Source organism: Rhinichthys klamathensis, unplaced genomic scaffold (assembly GCF_029890125.1).
Source record: "Rhinichthys klamathensis goyatoka isolate OS25496 unplaced genomic scaffold, OSU_Roscu_1.1 h1tg000210l_1, whole genome shotgun sequence".
Taxonomy (NCBI): Eukaryota; Metazoa; Chordata; class Actinopteri; order Cypriniformes; family Leuciscidae; genus Rhinichthys; species Rhinichthys klamathensis.
The window spans coordinates 1,403,574-1,428,603 of record NW_026606735.1 but is presented as its reverse complement, the minus strand read 5'-3'; the positions used below and the strand labels follow the sequence as shown (position 1 = coordinate 1,428,603).

The 25,030-nt window shown below is 39.0% G+C and overlaps 2 protein-coding genes across 2 annotated transcripts; both read left to right on the top strand.

Annotated features, from left to right (window-relative positions):
* The first annotated feature begins 233 nt into the window (after positions 1 to 233).
* On the top strand, positions 234 to 17,599 carry ube3b (ubiquitin protein ligase E3B). Its single transcript, XM_056263854.1, has 27 exons — positions 234 to 343; positions 915 to 1,011; positions 1,233 to 1,407; positions 1,876 to 1,993; positions 2,151 to 2,210; positions 2,310 to 2,414; positions 2,559 to 2,655; positions 2,742 to 2,827; positions 3,779 to 3,861; positions 3,983 to 4,088; positions 4,204 to 4,324; positions 4,432 to 4,609; positions 4,722 to 4,891; positions 5,839 to 6,006; positions 6,372 to 6,543; positions 10,226 to 10,344; positions 10,538 to 10,652; positions 10,834 to 10,933; positions 11,099 to 11,218; positions 11,485 to 11,661; positions 11,780 to 12,028; positions 12,854 to 12,919; positions 13,024 to 13,082; positions 13,420 to 13,602; positions 14,294 to 14,405; positions 14,485 to 14,577; positions 14,666 to 17,599. The coding sequence occupies exons 3-27, from the start codon at positions 1,247 to 1,249 to the stop codon at positions 14,855 to 14,857; spliced, it is 3,210 nt and encodes a 1,069-aa protein (XP_056119829.1). The 5' UTR covers positions 234 to 343; positions 915 to 1,011; positions 1,233 to 1,246; the 3' UTR covers positions 14,858 to 17,599.
* Positions 17,600 to 18,532: 933 nt separating this feature from the next.
* Positions 18,533 to 24,712, top strand: aldh3b2 (aldehyde dehydrogenase 3 family, member B2). Its single transcript, XM_056263943.1, has 10 exons — positions 18,533 to 18,746; positions 18,966 to 19,161; positions 19,543 to 19,653; positions 20,537 to 20,657; positions 22,356 to 22,441; positions 22,536 to 22,617; positions 23,017 to 23,406; positions 23,902 to 24,068; positions 24,159 to 24,258; positions 24,384 to 24,712. The coding sequence occupies exons 1-10, from the start codon at positions 18,694 to 18,696 to the stop codon at positions 24,581 to 24,583; spliced, it is 1,506 nt and encodes a 501-aa protein (XP_056119918.1). The 5' UTR covers positions 18,533 to 18,693; the 3' UTR covers positions 24,584 to 24,712.
* The last annotated feature ends 318 nt before the right edge of the window (positions 24,713 to 25,030 follow it).

Below are 25,030 nucleotides of genomic sequence, written 5' to 3'. Positions count from 1 at the left end.
CTAACAAAACAATACATCAACATTTTTCAGCACGCAGTTTCACAAAGGGTTCCGCCAAATGTTTCACAAAGCGTTAGTACAAAAATAGCCTACTGTTCTAATCCTCAGATTACTCGTTAAAACGTTTAAAATAGTAAATAGTAATATCGCTTTAATAACGAATCGATATCAATGCACTACGACAAATAACAAGTATGATCCATATTTATTGCGAAAGTGGATTGTCATGACAAAAATGTTCATCCGGAAGTATTACGATGTTACACCGTTAATGGATTAGAGCTGCGGTGTCTGGGTCGCTCTTTTGTTTACATCACTTTTCCATTTATTCTCAAACGCTCAGGTAAATGAAACCTCTGTGCATAATTTAAAGACTTTCTTTACATTTTGTTTGAAACACGTTTATCAAGTGACAACATTTCCCAAGCGTTGCCAGCTCGCTGAATGTTGCAACTGTGTTGCTAGCTGGATAGCTAATTTAGTGTGAATGTTATTGTCTCTGTGGGTTCGTTACATTCACTTGAACTCCGTTGTCTTTTTTGTTTAATCTTCTACTAATTTAAACCTTTAGTGCTAATATTGTTTCCGTTGAGTGCTTATCCTGTCGTGTAAGCAAACTGTCACCACTGTTTCGAGTAAATGATAAGGACTCACTCTCCTCATTTTTGGTCTGATAATTCTGTCAGATACTCTTTGATTTTACTTTTTGCTTTGTGATCTGTTGATGTGTCTAGTAAAATCTCCCATATGTTTATATATAACATATCATCTCCGGAGTAATTTTATTAATCAAAATCATGTTATTTTAATACCTCAACTCATGACTTACAACTCAATAGATCTTTTGTACTTTAAACTACTATTCATTTTCTTAAATAAAAGTTATCAAAGCGAATTACTCTTCTGTTCTGTAGAGTCCAATGGATATGCAGAACAACACGCATGGATATGTGATAGTATTCATGTGACCAGTGGAAGCAGAAGCATTACTAGTCACTGCATTAGGGCAAGGTAATTGTATGTGTGTGTTTATGTAAGATAGAGGTCTTACATTTTTTTAAATTGTAAATTAAACATAGTTTTCTTTATTAATTGATCATGCTTTGAGTATAAATGAATCTAATAATTATACACTTCTGTACTTGCATACATAGCCTCTGACTTTGTTTTTGCTCTCAGCTGTGATGTAGATTTTTGTTCCTGGCCATGACATTTTTAAATTTAACCCACAGTTAAGAGTGAGAACATGTTCACCGCTACCCAAACGTCCAAAACCCAGTTCCTGGATAAAGCCAGGATAGCACGGGAGGAACGGAAAGGTTATAAGGAGAAAGAGAGAGCTGCTACACAAATCCAGGCTCTGGTCAGAAGATTCCTCTGCCGTTGCAGGTTGCAAAGGGAAATCAGGTTAGGGCTGACATGAACCGTTCTTTACAATAGTCAAACATTCTAGACAGTCATATGTCTTTGCTGACTTTGTTGGCCTAAGATAAAAAAGTAAAAAATGAGGAGTTAAACCTCACAGAGGAAAATCAAAGGGGAAGAATTCAGTAGGCCTATTAATACTTTCTCTTATGCTTATAAGTAAGTCGTTTAAATGCTAATGTCTTGAATAATGTAAATACTATTTAAAAAAATAGCTTGTTTTGTTTGAGACAGTGTTATTTGGGATTGTTAATATCCTATTATAGTTTTTATTAATTTCATTAATATTTTTATTTAATATTTATTTTTTGTTTAATTTTGTGTTTTTATCATATTTATATTTTTTTCTTTTTTAATCTTTCTAAATATTTTTTATTTATTTTTATTTCAGTTTTACACAGTTGCTGTTTGAGAATTTATACATATTATTTACATTACTTTCTGTTTCAGGAAAGAGGTTGATGATTTCATTGCAGTCAGTGATGCAGGTTCAACAAAAAGAAATGCATTATCCATCTTCAAAATTGCAAGAAAATTGTTATTTATATTGAGCAAGGATGACAAGTTGGTAAGCATCACATAATGTAACTTTTTTAAATTAATTTAGATTAAGTTTTGTTAAGATTTGTTTATTTAGGTGAACAATATATATATGTATTTTATTTATTTATTTACACATTGTGTGAATATAATTAGTGATGGCATTGTGTTTTCCTCTAAAACAGAGATTTGAGAAGTTGTGTAGAATCATACTAAGTAGCATGGATGTTGAGAATGAACCTAAAGTAAGTCTTTAACCAAGCAATGCATAAAACATTTTTTTTATCCTAAAGTAAATTATTTCCACATTTCTGCATTGTGGTGACAAGCTATTGTTTTTCTAGGTATGGTATGTATCTCTGGCCCTTTCAAAAGATCTCACCATCCCCTGGCTAAAACAGATCAAAGATGTTCTTTGGGTCTCCTGTGAATTTCTGAAAAAACTGAAGGTAATATATTAGTGCTTTATGATCAGTGCTTTATCTTTTTGAATCATTAAGTCATTAAGTACTTTCAACAGTCAATTCTGAGTCTGTCAGTTATCTGTGCTTCTTGATGAATGCTTATTTCCTGTTTTCCGTTTCTCTCTGCAGCCTGACATACTGCAAGATAATAAATTGGTGACGCTGTACCTGACAATGCTGATAACATTCACTGACACATCAACGTGGAAAATCATCAGAGGAAAGGGTCAGTGTCACATAATCAGAGCTCGTGAGATGATTTGGAGGCTAAAATACGTAAAACCCTACTAGAATGTCCTGTCTTTTTTTTAGGGGAGGCCCTCAAGCCTGCTTTAAACAGGATTTGTGAGAACATCATGGGACATCTCAATCAGAAGGGCTTCTACTCTGTTCTTCAGGTACTGCTCATCCAAACAGCCAATCAGAATCTTGTCACAGGCTGTCAGTAGTTTATTTCAATGAAATTGAATGTGTGGTTTGCACTATTAACTAAGGCTGTAAATTTGTTAATTTAGTGCAGTTTATGTCTTTGGATTATCTTCATCTGGAAACGTTTCCCAGCAAATAACGATATAGACTTGTATTCAAAGATTTAGGGTCGCTAAATCTGTATTTTCTTCATCAGCCATTACTCTATTCCTCAGTGTTACATAATCCTCCAGAAATCATTCTAATATGCTGATTTTGTCTGTAAGAAACATTTCTTATTATCAATGTTGAAATCAGTTGTGCTGCTTAATATTTTTGTGGAAACGGTGTGTTTAAGATAAGGAAGAAAGAGGCGGCAACCAGCGAACGTTCAAACACACTTTAATAAATAAACACAAAACGAAAGTAAAAGCGGCAGCTCCTCACAGACGACTGCTGCACACACACATAAAAAAACATAACATAAATGTCCAGGTCCTTCACTGTCGTCGCTCCTCCGTGAGAAACTCGAGACCGGTGCGGTTCATTATCAATCATGTCACCGGCCTCGCCCCGTTCTCACGGCCCTCGGCCTCATCCTGCTTGCCACACGGTTATACATTTTTTCCAGGATTCTTTAATGCATAGAAAGTAAAAAAAAAAACGGCTTTTATTTCAAATAGAAATATTTTATTAAAATTTAAAGGTTTTTACTGTCATTTTTAATCAATTTAATGCATTCTTGCTGACTGAAAGTATTAATTTCATTACTGACCCCAAAATTTGAACAGGAGTGTATATGCAATTAATTCAAACAATTATTCATCAAATCAAATCAGGTTATCTGATTCAAATCTTTTAACTGATTGAAGCTCTAGGTTGAACCTAGAGTTTGAGCTTCAAACATTTTTCAACATAATAAGCATCTTTGCTGTTTGCAGATTCTACTTACAAATGGATTGGCAAGATCCAGACCTTCCCTTTCCAAAGGAACCCTCACGGCCATTTTTACGCTGTCACTCAGGTCGGTTGCCATGAGAACTGGGTTGGCTCTCCGAGACATCTCTCGGTCTGATTGCATCAGTAGCTCTATTTCTGTGAAGTTGCCCATAATGTGATGAGCTTTTTGTCCTGGTGTATTTTAGGCCAGTTGTCGCTGCACATTTCTCAGACAACCTGCTGAGGTCTTTCCTCCTCCACATCATGTCTGTTCCAGCGTTCATCTCGCACCTCAACACTCTCACTCCTGATGTAAGAAACCCATACGGAAGGATAATAAAACCTCATTTGCACACACATCTTAAAGATCTCAAAATAAAAATTGTGAGAATATGATTTCACCTGTCTGAATTTGTGCTCCTTGCAGTGTATGGTCACCATCCAGACCCATGACCTCTTTCGCAAGTTTGTCTTGTTTTTAAGCCGAGAAGAGCAGTGTTTGGATATCTGTGTGTGTCTGGAGGGAAGCCACACTCTGTGCTTACTGGGTAAGCATGTGTGCTTTATAAACACACTTTTTGGAGCGTGTATTAGATTTGGAGAACAAAAGTGGGCTGGTGAATGGAGAGCTGAAAATGTTTTGTTTTGTTTCCAGGTAACCTCATTCAGCTGGGATACTTTAATGTAAAAGTTTTAGAGCAGGAAGCGGGTCACTTTGTCAAGGATCTGACAGATATGTTGTCATACTGTCAGAGATATGTGTCTCAGAAGAAATCCAATCTCACACACTGGCACCCAGTGTTGGGCTGGTTCTCCCAGACTGTTGACTATGGGTATGTCATTGTTTTATTGACAAAATAAAGCACATAGTTTCTGGATTTCTCTGTTGTGCTATCCTATTAAGCAGTCTTTCATTTTCTCTCTCTTGTTTTTTTCTCTCTCCAGGCTTAATGAGTCTATGCCGTTGGTAACAAAGCAGTTACAGTGTTTGTGGGGAGTTCCAGTGATCTGCACACTCTTCTGTGACGTTCTCAGCAAAAAGCTAGAAACTCAAGATCCCACCCCACCACCCTCTCTTCAGCCAAGCTCATTACAGAATAACTTACCCGTCAAAAGTGAGCAACATAATTTTAAACTAAAAGTTTTTTTTTTTTTTTTTTTTAACCAGACCCATAGAACAGAAGTGATTTAGTAGATGATTACACATGGACTATTGGACTACACATAGAGTTTCTAATGATTATCATTAAAGTACACTCAAGGATGTTGACTAAGTATCAGAAGACTACTTATGCAAAATTTTCTGCCATATTTCTGACCACTTTTTTTGTACTAACCCTAAAGACGTTCTCATCCACTGGGGTCAGCACACTTCCAAGGGGGTCACAAGATGGCCTGCTAAAATGATTTAAGATTTGACAAAAAAGGAGGTTTAAAATCAGCTAAAACAACTTAAAAATCCAAGTGTAACCTGAAATCCTATTTCTTATTTTTAGTCATTCCCTTAAAAACTTAATTTCCTTAAAACATTTCAAGAACCAGGGTTCTCATGATCTTAGACAACCTGGATATACTGTATGAGGTTATTTTAAATGGACAAATTTATATAAATTGTCAAGCTCTATAATATGTTTGATGGGTACAAAAACGGCTTTGTGATTTAAAAAAAAAAAAGGAATAAAAATAATTACAAACTAAAAAAGTACTGTAAATTAACTGGTAATAAAAAATGTAAAGCATGAAGAACATTCAGTTATTTTGATTATGGAAATTAATTTAATTATTTAATCGATTTATTTTGATATATTGCCACTCCTAGTTTTTGCAAATAAAAAGTTGAGCATCATAGTAGAAGTATTGGAAATATCTTAGGGGGCCTTCACATATTGTCTTTGAAAATAGGGGGTCTTGGAGGTATAGGTTGGCCTAAAGGAAGCCACACTGTCTCTTAATCTGTTTTAAATGCTGTTTAAACAAAGGATAAAAAGTACACAGTGTGATGCTAGTGTCATCAAGTCTGTATTCATCCTGTTTTCACTTGGTAAACTCTCTGCACGGTTAGATCTGTTCAAGAGAGCGTTCCAAAAGTCTGCGTCTGTGCGGAACATCCTGAAACCGGTCGGGGGGAAGCGTGTGGATTCAGCTGAGGTCCAGAAGGTGTGCAGTATTTGTGTGTTGTATCAGACGGCCCTCACCACGCTCACACAAATCCGCCTGCAGATTCTCACAGGTATGTGCTTTTCAAACCATTTAGGAAGTCATTTCTGTTTACACACCTATGAATGTACATTCACTCACGCAAACACTTCAGTAATGTTTTATCTCATAGTGAAGTATTGTATTTTGTCAGAGCCAGAGGTTAATGCACATGTTACAGCTCACCTTGTTTCCAGATCCTGGAAAAACAGTTTATGCTTTTATCAGACACTTTTGCAGAATAATAGTTGTCTCTAGGGTAGGGTAGGTCCAAGACCACTGTAGTATTGGCCAGTGAAACAAAAAATTCTTGGTCCTTTCAATATTTTATATCATAATAAATGAGGTTAATATTCTTGTTAATCTTTATTCTATGGATTCTAATTAAACTGTTTCCAGGACTGACGTACCTGGATGAACTGCTGCCTAAGCTGTGGGCATTTATCTGTGAGCTTGGCCCTCAGGGGGGGCTACGACTCTTCATGGAGTGTCTCAATAATGACACAGAAGAGTCCAAACAGCTCCTGGCCATGCTGATGCTCTTCTGTGATTGTTCTAGACATCTCATCACGTAAGAGTTGTATAGTTCATTGGTGACGGTGCTTCTATTTTGCATTAATTCAATTGATTTAAAAATGTATTCATTTACAATTATTTTTACTACAAAAATAATATATATATATATACTACTACTATGGCCGTTCATGTCGAGTACGACAAACTGCTTCCCGTTTTGAGCGTCTCTCTTCCAGAAATGACTTGTAGGCCTCCTGAGAGTCCCTGCGGCCGTTGTTAATTGCTGTGCGCCATTTGGTTCTGTCATTTGCAATTGCCTCCCAGTTGTCCAGGTTGATGGAGAAAGCCTGAAGATCCCTCTTAATGACGTCTTTAAAACGTAGATGGGGGCGACCATGTTTGCGGGGGGCATTTGCCAGCTCGCCATAAAGAAAGATTTTTGGAAGGCGAGTGTCATTCATTCGATATATATGCCCAGTCCAACGGAGGTGGCGTTCACGAAGGATGGTGTACAGGTCACTGGAACCAGTTCTCTCAAGTATGACAGAGTTTGGCACATGATCCTTCCAGCATACACCCAGTATGGAACGAAGGCAGCGAAAATGGAAGGCGTTGAGGCGATGTTCGTGCCTCCTGTATGTTGTCCATGTCTCACTTGCATATAGTAAGGTGCTCAATACACATGCATGGTACACACGGACTTTGAGGAGCATTGAGAGGTTCTTGTTGTGCCAGACACGCTTGCTCAATTTTCCAAACATTGATGATGCCTTCCCAATGCGCATGTCAAGCTCTGCGTCAAGGTTATTGTTGTTTGATACGGTGGAACCCAGGTAGGTGAATTTGTCTACCACAGATAGACATGTGTTGTTAATGTATACTGTAGGGTTTAGGGTTGCAGGTTGGGCAAGAATAACTGTCTTTTTAAGACTAATCTGCAAACCAAACTCTAGACATGCAGCAGCAAAAGATGAGCAGAGTAGTTGTAGATCTGCCTCTGAGTGGGCAACAAAGGCAGCATCATCAGCATAAAGCAGCTCACGTACCAGAATATGGCGCACTTTAGTCTTCGCCCGCAGTCTGGCCAGATTGAACAGTTTTCCTGAGCTGCGGGTATGTAGAAGGATACCCGAGTCATCAGGGAAGGCACGGCGTAGTAGGGCAGAGAAGAATATTCCGAAGAGGGTAGGAGCAAGGACACATCCCTGCTTTACCCCACACCTTATCTGGAACTCGTCAGAGCGAGTGCCTTCAGACTGTACAGTTGCCTTCATGCCCTCATGAAACTCAGTGATCACCTTCAGTAACTTTGGAGGGCAGCCAAGTCTTTGTAAAATGAGGAAAAGTCCAGATCGACTAACGTAGTCAAAGGCCTTGGTCAAGTCTACAAACACCAAGAACAGAGGTTTATGCTGTTCTATACACTTTTCCTGTAGATGACGGACACAGAAAACCATGTCTGCTATGGAGCGGCCAGCACGAAACCCACACTGGGTTTCAGGGAGGATACGGTCAGCAAGGATTTGTAGACGTGGTAGAATAGTGCGAGCAAATATCTTGCCAGCAAGACTGAGCAGAGATATTCCTCTGAAGTTGTTACAGTCTGTACGGCCCCCCTTGTTTTTATAGATAGTGATGATGTTGGCATCTCTAAGGACATCTGGGAGATATCCACTGTTCCAGCACATCACAACCAGATGATGTAGGACAGAGGCAAGGACATCACCGCCTGCCTTATAAGCCTCAGGGGGGAGGCCATCAGCTCCAGGAGACTTGTTATTTTTCAGTGCCTTAATTGCAGATTTGACTTCCTCAATGGTAATGTCTGCATCCAGATCAGACATAGGGGGGAGCTCAGGAATAGCAGCAGTTATTGCCAGTGTGTTGGCTGTGACAGGCTGAGCATAGAGAAGGCTGTAGTGCTCTGCCCATCTCGCCAATTGAGATTCCATATCGGTCAGAAGTTCGCCTGATAGGGAACGGAGTGGAGAGGATTTTTTAGGGACTGGGCCCAAGGATTCTTTCAGACCTTCAAAGACACCTCAGATGTTTCCAGTGGACGCACTTAACTCAATACGGTCACACAGTGTGCTCCAGTAAGCCTGCATGGCTGTGCGAGTGACCCGTTGGACATTGCGGCATGCCTGCTTCAATGCTGCCCTATTTGAGCGAGTGTTATGCTGCAAATAGGACAGTCTGGCTGAACGCTTAGAGTCAATTGCAGGTAGGAGCAGGCTGGCATGGGTTTTGAACCAGTCAGGCTGTGATCTGGATCGCTTTCCAAAGATGGAAAATGCAGCCTTTGTGGTAACAGAGTGGAAGTGCTGCCAGGCAGCCGTGATATCCGCATGAGGAGGTGAAGAGTCAAAGCTGGAAGCAAGTAGTTCCTGGAACGCATGCTGCGACGCAGGAGCATAGGTTGCAGAAATATCCAGACGAGGAGTAGGCTTGGGCCTTGCGTAATGAAACTTGCTTGGGACCATCCTTAATTTACAACGTAGAAGGGCATGATCAGTGTCACAATCTGCTGAGTGCAGTGATCGGCAGTGTGTTACTTCTTTCAAGTGCTCACGCTTCACCAGTACATGGTCAAGTTGGTGCCAGCGCTTAGAACGTGGATGACGCCAGGTGACTTTAGAGGAACTTGAGCCCTGAAAGAATGAAGAGGGGACACAGAGTTTGTGGGTGCTGCAAAGTTCCAGTAAGCGCTGACCGTTGTCATTCATGTTGCCATATCCATGGCTTCCCAGAATATCAGGCCATGCACTAGAGTTAGCACCCACTCTGGCATTAAAGTCACCAAGGATAATCAAACGTTCGGTTGAGGAGGTCTTCTGAATAATGGAGCTCAGTTGATTGTAGAATGATTCCTTTACATCTAGTTCGGAAGTCAGCGTAGGGGCGTAAGTGGCTACGATTGTAACTGGGCCACAGTTTGTGTGCAGGCGCAGTGAGGAGAGACGTGAGGAGATGGGCACAGGTTTTTCCACTGAGGACAGTAGCTTGTTTTGGATTGCAAAGCCAACCCCGTGCATTGGTCTGTCACCATCTGGGTATCCGTTCCAGAATAATGTGTAGTTTTTTTCCTGGACAGAGCCAACACCGGTCAGCCAAGTTTCACTCAGGGCAGCGATGGAGATGTTAAGTCGGAGTAGTTCTGCATCAATCAGGGCTGATTTACGAGGTGAGACGCAGTCCATGTCAGAACTAACGCCAAGAGATCGCACATTCCAGCATGCGATGGAGGTATATGCGACACTTGCAGGATGACGACCAGGTCGCGCCTGCCGTACACGCGAACCTTGCCGAGCAACGACAGCACTCTTAAGGACAGAGTGCTCCCGAGTTGCCAGTCGTGGAGGCTGAATATTAGACGTCATAATAGAGAGATGAGATGCTCATAGTAGAGAGCGCCCGGGCAAAAAATTTAAGTGAAAGGATGCTCGCCCAGGTCAACCTTCCACCTCTGGACTCAATGCTACAAATTCCAACGGAACACAGATGTGTGACTATATATATATATACACGTGTATATATATGTATGTATGTATATATGTATGTATACATTCCAACGGAACACAGATGTGTGTATATATATATATACACGTGTATATATATGTATGTATGTATATATGTATGTATACATTCCAACGGAACACAGATGTGTGTATATATATATATATACACGTGTATATATATGTATGTGTTTGCATGTTGTTCTTTGATTTATATTACAGAATCCTGGATGACATAGAGGTGTATGAGGAGCAGATTTCTTTTAAAATGGAAGAGCTTGTCACCATCTCCTCGTTCCTCAACACATTTGTGTTCAAGATGATCTGGGATGGTATTTTAGGTGAGCAGGTATTATTTAGCCCATATGTTTTTTTGCAACTAGTGACTTTGTTTATGCATTTTTTGTCCAATCTTTTTCTCCAGTCATTTCTTGCGGTTTAGATAAACTACAGTTTTTTTTTAGCCATCTCCATATTGAGCCAGCGATAATGTGCTTTCTGTGTGTGGTGACTATGGTAATTAATTTGTTTCAGAGAATACCAAAGGGGAGAAGCTGGACCTATTCCACAGTGTTCACGGCTGGCTGATGGTTCTGTATGAGCGGGATTGTCGCAGGAGATTCACGCCTGAAGATCACTGGCTCCGCAAGTGTGTCACTCTTACATATCACTGAGCCAAATTACTCTCTGGTTTTACTTTAGAGTTGGGATTAGGGTCCATTCAAAAACAAATTACTCAGATTATTATTCTCATATAAGGGAAAGATAAATGCACCGGCTGACAAAATAGGTCTTATTTGTTTTCTTTTTTTTCTCCATGTTTAATACAGAGACCTGAAGCCTAGCCTGTTGTTCCAGGAGCTGGAGAAAGGCAAAAAAAGGGCACAGCTGCTACTTCAGTACATTCCTCATGTCATCCCACACAAAAATGTGAGAATCAAACAGGGAAATTATTATTGCTCACGAGGTGCCACATGAATGCTTCAGTTGATTGGATCATACAAAGATTCAATTTTAGATTGACCAAATAAAAAATGGTCTTCATTTTATTTTTAAACACAAAATGTGAAATTTACACATGTGTTTTTGTCGCAGAGGGTGCTGCTGTTCCGGAACATTGTGACAAAAGAGAAAGAGAGTCTTGGATTGGTGGAAACAAGCTCCGCCTCTCCACATGTGACTCATATAACCATTCGACGCTCACGCATGTTGGAGGTAATGAATGCTTTGTCATTCATTTGATTGATAAAAACATACACAATGATTATTATGCCTATTAGCTTTCCTGTAGCTCAAACAGTAGAGCATGACACCAAGGTCATGGGTTTGTTTCCCAGTGAACGGATGAACTTATAAAATGTATACCTTGAATGCAATGTGAGTCGCTTTGGATGAAAGTGTCTGCCAAATGTAAAAAGTTGAATGTAGGATAATAATGATATTAATAGTAATATTTTTTTTCTTTACCTTATTCTTCATAGGATGGTTATGATCAGCTGCGGCGTCTACCTGTCAATTCCATTAAGGGGGTGATCCGCGTGAAGTTTGTGAATGATTTAGGAGTGGATGAGGCTGGAATTGACCAGGATGGTGTGTTTAAGGAGTTTTTAGAAGAGATCATCAAGAAGGTTTTCAACCCAGCGCTCAATCTATTTAAGGTACACACTGCTCTCTTTTAGCTCAAATGGCTGGGATCAGTTCACCCAAACAATCCTCAATAGACCTTCCTTACTTCACCAATAAACCTAATTTTTCATTTTTTTTTCTCTGTTTCAGACCACCAGTGGGAATGAGAGATTATACCCCTCCCCAACCTCCAGCATCCATGAGAACCACCTTCAGCTGTATGAATTTGTTGGAAAGATGCTGGGAAAGGCCATGTATGAAGGCATCGTGGTGGATGTGCCTTTTGCCTCTTTTTTCCTCAGTCAGGTTCTAGGTCACCATCACAGCACCTTCTATAGCTCCATAGACGAGCTGCCCTCCCTCGACTCAGAGTTCTACAAAAACCTCACCTCTATCAAGGTCAGTGTCATTGTGACTATTATAGCATTTGTACAGTTTGGAAAATGCTTGATTTGAACCATTATGTTTTCAAGGTTTGAAATGTGCTTGGATTTTGAATATAGTCCTTGAAAATGCTTGATGTCCAGACAGTGTGATTTAAAAGAAAAGAAAAACCTTAAATATCAAATAGTGGATCCCTTGCGCATCATGAGTCTCATTGATTTAATGTTGTGCAAGCACGTGGAAGTGCATGTGATAGGTGTTCAAAAATCACATTGACACAATCACTTTAATGTTACCCAAATCTACTATGGTGAACAGCTGCAGATAAACAACAGGGTCACTAAATCCTACAAGGCAGCAGTAGCGGCTACCAAAATCTGTTACCCTTAAAAACCGCTAATCTACCTTTAATAATATTGTATCTATTATATAACTACTTACTAATGAAAATAATGTGAAGATTTCAAGGTGAAACTGATACATTTCACACTTTCAGCCCGACTTATTCAGATTACAATTTGTTTCATATTTGTTTTGCTCTTGGTGTAAAAGGAGCACTTGATGGAGATTCGTTTAGCTTTTTCGCATCGCCTTTGGTGTGAAAGGGCCTTTTGTAACATTTAATATTCTTAAAATTTTACAATACATTGTTAATTTGATACATATTTCTTCTGTAACTTCATAAATGAATGTATTAAAAGTTTTTTACATTTTCATTAAAAAAATTAAAGTACATTTATATCACTATTCTTTTGTGTTTGACTTTAAATTAGAGAACACTAGCCTTTTCTTACTGTAAGTGTAATAATATCCATGACTGTTTATTGATTTGATTTTCAGCGTTACGATGGGGACGTCAGTGATCTGGGCCTGACTTTATCCTACGATGAAGAGGTTATGGGGCAGGTAAGCAACTTTTGTGTTTCCTCAACCTACTTTGTTGGTTCTTGTGACACTATTGGCTTTCCTTGTTCTCTATAATACCCATTCCTTTCTTTGTCTCGTCACAGTTAGTCTGTCATGAGCTAATTCCTGGTGGAAAGACTATGTCTGTCACTAATGAAAACAAGTGAGTCAATTTTGTGTCTTCAGTCAAGTGTACATAAAATTTCTGTGGCAGAGCTGCCTCCTATTCACATTCAATACAATAAGGAGAAATGACCCGATGAAAAAACAAATTAGTATTGGAAGCAGAGCGGTTCAAAAAGCAAATAGGGATTTGCTACCACAGACAAATACTGAATTTTTCTGCAAGCTTAAAATAGGACAGAATTATTCTTTATTTTCAAGGATAGCCCCTTGAGATGAACCATCTCATTTTCGAGGGGGTCCTTAAAAGAATGAGGGGAGTAAAATAATGGTTTCCAGTTCATGTTTTGTCATGAACCCTCCTTTCGACCCTGCAGGATCAGCTACATCCACCTGATGGCCCACTTCCGCATGCACACCCAGATCAAGGAGCAGACGGCAGCATTCATCAGGGGCTTCCGTAGCATCATCAACCCAGAGTGGCTGCACATGTTCTCCACCCCTGAGGTCCAGAGGCTCATCTCTGGAGACAACGCTGAGATAGACCTGGATGATCTCAAGTAAACCTGCAGTTCTTAACTCTGGCCTTGAAGGGTTTTGCTTATCAGTTTGAAGATTTGTAATACAAACTATGAATTAAATCCAAATTGCTCTCTATAATCAACAAGGCTGGAAGCATCTAATGCATAAATGCCTTCAGTGCACAGGCAATGAAATTAGGCTGAAATTGGGCTGTCACAATATCAGATTTTCACCACACAATTATTGTGGGCAAAATCATTTTGTCTTTTTTTTTTTTTATTCAAGTGCAAGAAGGCATGGAAGAGAGCTTGATTCAGTATTCATACACTGTCTGAGAAGTGGATTTCTGGGTGAAAGTAACAAATAGAGTTCCCTTTTGCGTCTTTTTGAGCTTGAATATTTATATTGGCAAGGCTTAATCCTTAGCAACACTGGCCCGTCAACTGTCCCGAGGATTATTCACGTTTGTTCACGTTCAGGTTCTCACAATTTACCATTATTAGAATTCATAAAAATATTACCGGCCAACTGGCGATTTAAATTGTTTCATATAATCGCCAGCACCGATTTTTACTCGCATTTGGCGCTTGGCGAGTGTTCATTTTAGGACCTGTTATATCCATTGTGCAGAACAATCAGTGCAGAAGTTGCAAAGATGTCCACATGCTGTGAAGAACAGTCATTAAAAGGTTATTCATAGCGATGCATGTCATTTTCTCTGTCTCCCAGGAAGCACACTGTGTACTATGGAGGTTTCCATAGCAGCCACAGAGTCATTCTTTGGCTGTGGGACATTCTCTCCAGTGACTTCTCCCCTGAGGAGAGAGCCATGTTCCTGAAGGTAATACTTATCAAATCTTAAAGGAGTTATTTCAATGTTTATTGCCGCCTGCGCCTACTAAGTGGCTGTTTCATCACAGTTTGTTACCAGCTGCTCAAGACCTCCTCTGCTCGGTTTTGCCTACCTCAAACCCCCTTTCTCAATCCGCTGTGTGGAAGTATCTGACGATCAGGTTAGATCACTTCATCATCTTAATCCATACACTGTTCTGCAAAGATTTTGTTGTTTCATCTTTCTTTTTTGTTTGATTGTGCATGCAGGACACAGGTGACACTTTAGGAAGTGTTCTCCGTGGATTTTTCACCATCCGTAAGAAGGAGCCAGGCGGTCGCCTCCCTACATCCTCCACTTGTTTCAACCTACTCAAGCTGCCCAACTACAGCAAGAAGAGCATCCTCAGAGACAAACTCCGCTACGCAATCAGCATGAACACTGGCTTTGAGCTTTCATAACCCATGCTGGTTTATTCTACATGTACAAACACAAACATCTACAAACATGAACATCAGCAAGACTGGCGGTGGCACACAGAGGTTGAAGTAGGAGACGTTACAAAATTACAATCTTGCTTTATTGGCATTGTGGCCTTCAATTAAGGCTCTTGACCTTGAGTTCCTCAATTTTTCCATCAATGGCTACTCTGTCTTGTTCACCAAATGGAAAGTGAATAAAGAAATGAACTAACTTCATAAAATAGTAGAACTGAGCTAAACGTATCAAGTCAAACTTAGAGACTCTTTGAGGAGCTCAACCATAGAAGTATATTAGTGTGTACAAACATTACCTTCAGAAAAGTTTTTGAACCACTTGAAGATCCATATTTAGTGTTACGTTCTTCTTTTTTTAGCATTTGAAGCCAAAAGAGCTCCAAACGCCTTATACAATCAGTTTAAAACCAGCTCAATTTAATGTCTTCAAGTCAGGATTCTTCTGACTCTTTCTTCAGTGAAACCTGTCAATCGGAGACCGAGAAACTGAACTCAGTGTCTGCATGCAAAGTAACTCCAAAACTAAATCTGGTTTTGTCTTTATTGGCTTATAAGCACTGTGGCCATTTGTTGATGAACACTCCTAAACCTCCTTTTAAAGTTACAGCAGATACAATGATGGATGTAAAGATCTACAGAAAACAGTTCAGCTTTGTCTCTCAGGTCTCCGTGTCTCACTCCCCCAGGAAGGGAACAGGAAAGCAATACTAACGCAATGCAAGCCATGCAACTCAAGACACAAAGGAGGCTTTTGCCTGTTTGTACGGCAAATGCTTTCAAACCCACAGCGCACTACACTTCTGCTGGACTTGAGGACAGAGCGTTGAGAGGAAACCCAGCCCTGTTGATTGACTTCAGTGAGACCGAGCCAGCAGTATGTCAGATAAGAGATGTCCCTGCAGAGATGCACCTTTTCCTTTCCTGCTTTCTCATGATATACACTACAGGGCCCTGACCCAGAATGCATCATGGTGACATTTCGTTTCGCTCATTATATTATACTCATTATTCTGCTCATGCTTTTCATCTCTAACACTGTCTTAATGTCAAACTAATACAGGCAAGAATGAAACCACTAAAAGGAATTTTACTCCAGCTTGGAAGTAACCAATCATCACATGACAAATTGCTCTCCCTGTCATCTACTAACTCTCTGGCCATCTTTGCGGTGTATACTGGAATTAAGCCATACGGTGAAGACGACTAGCTATCAAACCAGCTCTTGTAGGGAGGTTTTTTTTTCTTTCTTAAAGGGAGAGTGTTACAGTGACTTCCCTGAAAGGTCAATGGGCTCAATGGAATATCACGAATTGTTATTCCAAGTGGACAAAAAAAAAATCTCCCTTTGCATGATTTCACTGGACGATTCAAACGATTCCATGTCTGTGTCAAACAGGTCAGAGTCTGCTGTTGACATTGTTGTGTTGTTTCTTTTCTTTTTCTTTTTCTTTGTCATAAAGAAGGTTAGGGTCTATCTGTTAAGAACCCCCCCCCCCCCCCCCCCCCACACACACACACACACACAAAATCTAAAGGACAAACATTCAGAAAATATGTTTTGCAAAAAGAAAGTGAAGCCTATTTTTTAGGTACATCAAGATTTAAATTGACCATCAAGAAAACAAATTTACATCCATTAAATATATATTATTAAAACAAATTATTTAAGTATATTATTTATATTAAATTGAAATTACAGTTTTAAGCATACATCATGGTAGTATTTGTTGTACTACATTAAATACATTTTTATTAAGTCATTGTATCCAGATAATATTTTGGGATATAGTGCTTGTATTTAGTGAGGCTTTATTTTGTTAATGCAAAATATATTTTTTTATTTGGTTTTCTTTTGATTTTGGTGTGAATTATGACCTGGACATTTCTTCATGTGATTTGCCCTTGGTTTCAGGTCTCTAAAAAGCTGTAAACGGCTGTAGTTATTCCAGAATATATATGCAAACCCCTCTTCCCTTGTATGCAGTATATGCAAAATGATACAGTTAACCTACCATTATCTGTCTGCCCCCCTCTCCCAGCTCTTCGTAAATCAAGGCATGAAAGTATCTTCTGATGTATAGAGACATTTGTAGTTGTGAAAAATGGCTTTAAGCTCATGTAACTTCCTTTTGTATGCATTTACTGTTAATGTTAAGTTATAAATGTATTGTCCTAATGCACAAGGGCTTAGGTTGTGTCCCATAGCAAAGTTTGGTATTTAACTTAACTGACATTAACATGCTATTCCCTTTGAAAGATGTTCAAGTTGGTGTTGTGGATGAGGAATGTGTTTGGCATAATGCTGTAAATGCAAAAATATTCAGATTAATGAAGAGTTTTTATGGACTGTGCTATGTATGGTGAAATGGCTCACCTGAATTTCATGATGTCACAGAATCTTGCTCTCTCTCTCTCTCTCTCTCTCTAAGATAGGGATGCAACAACCTTTAAAGTGTCTAATCTCTTTTCATTTGCCTGATGAAGAAGTGTCTTTTGAATTTGGTTGCACTACATGAACTGCAGGTTGTTATATACACAGTATATTACAAAAGCAATGGCATTGTAAAGTTATCCATGTGTACAGTAAAATTTCCTCTGTAAAATGTAGACTTATTTGTCGATCAACCATGTAAACATTTGGATATCCAAATCTTAAAACTTTACTAAACAACAAAAAATGTCTTCTGTCATTTTGTATTAGATTATCTGGTGAGATGCTTGACTGGAATACACTATATGACTTTTTCACAGATTTTTGTCCTGATTTACAGTCAAAGCCAGTTGCCAAAAGTCAGAGACAGTCTGCAGATTTTTGGACTATTGAAGTTTGCAGATCTAACAGAAAATAGCACTGAGTATGATTGCCACAGGTTTTTTTTTTTGGCTTCAGACTATGATTCCATCCATTCTGAGGATATCAAACATGTTTGATATTTTGAGCCGATTTTAGAACACATTGTTTCCATTTGTCATGCATCTTCTAGCAACAAGGTGATTGTTTCTACATAAGTTTGTGTTTGGACAATGTAAAAGTCTGGTAGTGTGTGATCCTCAGTCGTTTAGTGTATGATATGCCCAGTTGTTTTTTATAACCCTTTACAACCTTTAATCTAAAAGTCATGTAGTGTGTTCCTGGCTTAAGAACATCGTCATATTGCAGCTATAAGATCTCATCCAGATCAGAGTTGGTGTTTTGGTCTTCAACTTGAAACCTCTCAAAATTGTATAAATATGCTGTTGGTCTGGATCTTATTTCTCAGAGGTCTGAGTCTCAGCTTAGGTAAAGACTACAGTCAGTTTCCAACGTACTAAATGTGGAGATTTCCTTGGGAGAATTTGATGGCTTTGTAAAGCCACTTGGTGATGGTGAAAGTACCTCAATAAATCCAGCCTTTTTTATTTCTGGTTCTTCAACCATTGTGATCTGGATCTTGAGGAGTCAGCTCTTTGTCCGTGTCTTGGAGGGTCTTTTCTTGACTCTTAACTCTGCTCCATATGAAATAAGTAAAGGAAACGTATGATGTATGCTCTATGTTGTAACAACAGAGCATGATACTGCATAATGCAATGTATGAAACTGAGTCCTTGAAGTAAACGTGACAGTCACATGCTTGCAGTGAGTGTTGAAGGTAAATCTGTTTATATAACACCCCCAGTTCTAAGCTCTTTTGCATTAACTTGGTGCCTTTCAGATAGTTTTCTCTCAGTCTGTGTGTTGAGCACTGCCAGAGCCTGAAGTTCTTGGTGCACTGCTGGATGTGATGTGCTGATATTTGAGCTGTTTTTAAAACTGAAGAACCATGAGCTCCCCACCAAGTCCTTCTCCGACCAGGTGGTTCAAAGCCCTGCGGAGGTTAGTATGACCACAAAAAATGTTTTTTTTTTGTTTTTTTTTTAATTGATTCGGTTAAAATAAAAGGAATGCTGGCGTCATAGCTTTTTAAACATATTGATTAGCTTGTTCAGGTGTGTTTGATAGGGTTGGAACTGAACTCTGCAGGACAGTGACTCTTTAAGACCCAAGTTGCCCATTCCTGATTTAGATGATAGTGTAATTCCAGTTGTATTCCAGGACAAGGATAGAAGACGTGTGTCTGAAGAGTGGAGCAGCAGCATGTGCAGAGGTCCTGAAGAGAGCCAGAGCAGCTTTCAGGGCCGGACGAACAGCCCAGGACAGCTTCAGACTGGCCCAGCTAGAGGCTTTGGTGCGCATGTTGATGGATCACGAGTGTGACTTTGTAGATGCTCTTGGAAGGGATGTGCATAAGGTAATAAGAGTTAAATAAGTCTGATGAGCTAATTATTAAATGTTTTATATGACTATAGTTTTTGTATTGTAGCCTGGTTCAACTAGTGTGGTGGAGATAGTAGTAACCACAGGTAAAACCATGATGGATCCTCATTACTTTGGTTTTTTTGAAACTACTACTAATACAAGTCGTGCTCACTAAAGCTTTTCAATTTTATTTTTTCAGGATTCTTAAAGTTCAAAAGAACAGCATTTATTTGAAATAGAACTTTTTTTGTAACAACGTAAATGTCATTACTGTCACTTTTGATCAATTTAATCCATATATATATATATATATATCCTGTGCTAAGGCAAATTTTGGTGGAATAAAACGTTCTTTGTGATCTTTCTCATATAGCCTCGCTTTGAAACGGTGATGTCCGAGCTGATGATAGTCAAAAGTGAGGCTCTTCACACCATCAGCAACTTGAAAAAATGGATGGAGGTGCAACGTATAGAACGCAACTGGGTATAAACTGAGAAAAGTGACTGAAGCAGCAGAGAAATAGTTGTTTTTTGTTATGGCTCATGTTTTTGCATGGATTGTGTACAAAGCAGACACTTGCCAAAGAAACGTGTTCATTCCCTGAGACACAAAGCCTCACATTGTGTTTTCTCTCAGCTTGCCAAAGTAGCTTATGACGAAGACCATAGCCGGTGTTCTCTGTCACAAGATTAGCAAGCTATTAGTATTTGCCTTTACAAACATGCCAAGCAGTCAAATGATGATGACTGTAAAACCTGGTGATGCTTTTTTATGCTGTATGATGTCAACCATTTCACTCCTCTGAACCAAAAACGGTCATGGACGCAACAAGGTGACACTGCAAAATGCACTCTTAAAAATTAAATTTCCAAAAATGTTACTCGATCCTTTCATTGATCAGTTCTTAAAAGAATTTTTTTTAAATCTTTGTTCATTTTTTTCACCCTAACTGAACCCTAAATTCAAATTGTTTGATAGAAATGTTGTTTCAAGGTCAACAAGGATGTTGATCCAGATTTGTTTGCCTTGTGGTAAAATGGCACAATTTCTTTTATAGTGTTTTAAAGTGAATTTAATACTATTATTTCTACAAGACTTTAGTTTTTTTTATGATATTATAGCAGTGTTTCTCAAACAGGGGGCTTCAAGGGTTAAAAAAGTTTAAAAACAAGTAGCTTTATCATAATTACAGCATAACATACCGGAAGAATATTACAGCATATGACGACATTTAGATATTGCATTGGACAATATTGTGAAAGCCCAAAAGTTTGAGAACCATTGTATTAATGTTTTTCTGAAGACTACAGATATATATTTTTTGCATTTTCTACTTAGAGGTCAAATCTGTCTGTTTTATTCCTAGGCGACAGCATTTGATGAATGCCTGGTGGTAACTGAGCCGCTGGGTGTGGTATTGATCATTGGGAACTGGACCAGTCCTCTCCAGCTCTGTCTGGTACCTTTAGTAGGTGCCATTGCAGCTGGTAAGTTTTGTTAGTGCGGTCAAATCGATTAATCGCGATTAATCGCATAACCTAAAAGTTTTTGTTTATGTAATATTCGTATATGTGATTTTGAATAATATGAATGAATAATATGTCAACCAATCAGGTTGATTGGCAACATTTACAGACTTTCAGTTGTTTGCAATGAACAAATTAAACAAAAGTAATTGAAATAGCTCAACACAACAAATGTTTCAAGTGATTTTCCCAAATTCAACTGAAAATGCAACTTTTCATGACTTCCGCAGTCTCAAAATTATTCAACTGCCTGAATAGAATCCCTCACAACAGCACAAATCTACAAAACAGGTGCTGTCTCAAGCACAAGCATTAGTTGCACTAGGTGTGCTTGAGCTAGAACACATGAAATATCTGAACTGGTTAGGTTTACTTTGTCGAGTGTCACGTTTGACTGCATGAAATATGGCTAAGTCAAAAGAATGGTCCAAAAAGTTAAGAGAAAATTTCATCGCTTTTCACAAACAAGGAACAGGATACAAAAAGATAGTGAAGGCACTAAATGTTCCTTGAGACACAGTTGGAAGCATAGTTCGCAAGTTCAAAGTTAAAGGAACAGTTGTTACACTACCTGGACGGGGCAGAAAAAGGAAGCTATCAATGGCTGAAGCCAGATTTCTGAGAAGGCAGGTTCAGAAAAACCCTGGAACTTTTCGGCCCTATGGATCAGCGGTATGTCTGGAAGAAGAAGAATGAAGCATATGCTGAAAAGAGCCTCTGTCTTCAGTTCAGCGTGGCGGGGCTCGGTGATGCTCTGCGGCTGCTTTGCATCTTCTGGCACTGGAAACCTGCAGCGTGTGGAAGGAAAGATGGATTCATTGAAGTATCAGGAAAACCTATGAGAAAATCCTATGTGGGCGTCATTGGACCTTCCAACAGGACGATGATCCCAAGCATACCTCAAATTCCACCAAGGCTTGGTTTCAGAAGAAGTCCTGGAAGATTCTACAGAGGCCATCACAGTCACCTGACTTGAACCCCATAGAAAATCTCTGGTGGTGTTTGAAGGCGGTGGTTGCAGCAGCAAACCTAAGAAAATTATTGAACGCATAAACGCATCGTTAGTACTAAGTAGAACACCCATTTGCTGTTATGACCTGCTGCAAACAAGATGTATAACCAGACACCAGCTTTTGGCAGTGTTTCTGAGGAATCTTAGTCCAGTCCTCATGAGCAATGGCCTCCAGTTCAATAATTTTCTTAGGTTTGCTGCTGCAACCACCGCCTTCAAACACCACCAGAGATTTTCTATGGGGTTCAAGTCAGGTGACTGTGATGGCCACTGTAGAATCTTCCAGGACTTCTTCTGAAACCAAGCCTTGGTGGAATTTGAGGTATGCTTGGGATCATCGTAGTGCCATGAAGGGGTTGAACAATTTTGAGACTGCAGAAGTCATTGAAAGTTGAATTTGGGGAAACCACTTGAAACATTTGTTGTGTTGAGCTATTTCAATTACTTTTGTGTGATTTGTTCATTGCAAACAGCTGAAAGTCAATTTGCCAATAAACCTGTTTGCAATAGGGGGTTGAATAATTTCGATTATAACTGCATGTCACACACATTAATCGATTTGACAGCACTTATTTATTTTATATATATATATATATATATATATATATATATTCATAAGTTATTTATTTATTTTAATTTTGTTTAAGGTAACTGTGTGATTATAAGCCCGTCAGAAACCTGCACTCATACTGCTGAGCTTCTGCACAGACTCATACCAGCTTACCTTGACAATGTGAGTAAAACAGCATTATTACTTTGAATCCGTCAGCACAGCAGATTATTAGTTCCTGGTTCTTTCTAATTGTTTCATGTGGTTCATTTTTCAGGAATGCTTTCACTCTGTTGTTGCAGCAGCACACGAAATTCCAGAAATGATAGACCTTAAATTTGATAATGTATTCTTCTCCGGTAAGGCCTAGTTGATCCCAGAGTATTTGAAGATGCTATGATGTCACATGGGCTATCAGATAATAGTAACAGTGAGGACTCTACTAAAGTCTGCTTTTAGGACACATTTTCAGCATCAAGTTTATACGGTAGTGTATGTATACAGTATAAAATATGTGCATGCATTTTATGTATATCTGTTAAAATATTAAGCAAATTTTAGGATCACAGTATTATTAATGTCCTCAAAACAGACTAAAAGCCACAAAACATTAACTGTGATGATCTTTAAAGCCTTTAACAGTCTTTAATTTCATACCTCAAACACTTCTCAGGGCTCAAAGTGTTGCAGCTTTATGGATTTATGTATTTGTGAGATTTCCGTGTACTACTAACAGCTTTAATTCTGTTTTCTTTCAGGCGATAAAGAAAATGGGATTAAAGTAGCTCAAGCTGCTGCTCGGACACTGGCTCGTGTGACTCTGGTACTGAGTGGTAAAAACCCTTGTTATGTTGACAGTCAATGTGACATCAACACTGCGGCTCGTCGCATTACCTGGGCACGATTCCATAATGCTGGCCAAAGTGCTGTGGCACCCGACTACATCCTGTGCCATGTAGATGCCAAAGATAACCTCCTACAGGCCCTCCGATGCGCACTCCTGCAGTTTTACGGGACCGACCCACGCGAGTCCAGGAGCTTCGGTAGGATGGTGAATGAGGAGATCTTCAACAAGGCCAAAGACCAGCTGTGGCGATCTGGAAAGGTGTTTATAGGAGGTCAGGTGAATGATATGGAGAGGTACATTGGTGAGTGGAAGCAGTGTGGCATTGCCAGATATTTTTTTATTATTAAAATGTTAATTAAATCCTGTGTTTTAATGGTAATGAGTTATATATGTGTTTTTCTTTAACTACAGGCACTTGTATGTCCCAGGGTTTGTTGATAGATTTTAGACTCTCTTTTTTTGTTATATAAAGGTCACATTAAAATGTTTTTTTTTTGTCAAATTATGCCTTTATTTATTTATTTATTTATTTATTTATTTCAAAGTCGATGTAGATGTTTACCTAGAAGATAACAATGTCAGTAAGAGCATGCTTGCGATTAAATATAAGACTTAATATATACTGTGTGAAGAAAACAAGTTAGATTTCAAATATTGCATTTTATTTTTGCGTAATTTCCAATTTAGCTGTACTTAATTATGCAAAAAACCCTCCATACATAACCAAATTTAGAAAAAAATTCTATTGCCTAAAAGGCATTGAAATGATTGTATTTTCTGATATTTCAAACTGAAGCACCAACTGTTCTTACGGAGGTCGTGGAGTCTGATCCAATCATGCAGCAGGATGTTTTTGGACCCATCCTTCCCATACTGACGGTCCAGGATGCAGATGAGGCTGTGGCTTTCATTAATTCCAGAGAGAAACCACTATGTGTGTATGCTTACTCCAGTAACAACAAGGTAAATTCTTCCCCTGCTATAAGCTGTGGGCATAGCTACATTTAAAATGATGTATCACTCATAAACGCATGCATTTACTCTTATTCTAAGGTGATTTCCAAGATAATGAATGAAACATCCAGTGGTAGTTTCTGTTTGAATGACAGCGTCTTACAGAGTGTGATGGTGGGAATGCCATTCGGAGGAGTTGGTGAGGCACTCTTGTTTTGTTATTATCATCTCATTACAGCATGTAAAGAAATCAGGCAGTGCAAACACTATTTGCTTAAGAGTTTAATCATCAAAAGAGTTTAATCCAGTGGATTTCATTGACAGGTGCCAGTGGAATGGGATCCTATCATGGTCGCTACAGTTTTGATGCATTCTCTCATAAGAAGTCCTGCCTTCTGCGAAGCACCCGGATTGAGTGCATGACATACTTGCGTTATCCACCTTATGAAGACCGCAACCTGTCCTTGGTCAGCCTGGCCAGCTCTCTGAATCTGAGGAGTCAGGGTTGGTGCACTATTCTGTGAGAGCCACTGCTGCACAAATCAAATGTCTTTTCACCCTCACTGTGCACGGGAAAGTCTCTTTAATCCTTTGATGTAAAACCATGATACATAAACCAAACGTATGTATTAAATCATGGGAATTTTCTTTGATTCTGTACTGTAGAACTTTTCTGTACAACTATACAGAATGTTCCAACTCTACATTATCTGCAGGGACAGTCCTCTTGGAGTAAACAGCACATTTATGTTTCCATTTATTAATTTAGCAGATACTTTTCAGATACACATTCAAGGGAGAAAACCACACTAGCGCTTGTAATGGAAATGTGAAATTACAAACATGCACTACCGTTCAAAAGTTTGGGGTCAGTAATATATATATATATATATATTTTTAAAGAAATTAAGTTTTATTAATCAAGGATGCATTAAATTGATCAAAAGTGGAAGTAGTCATTTACAATGTTA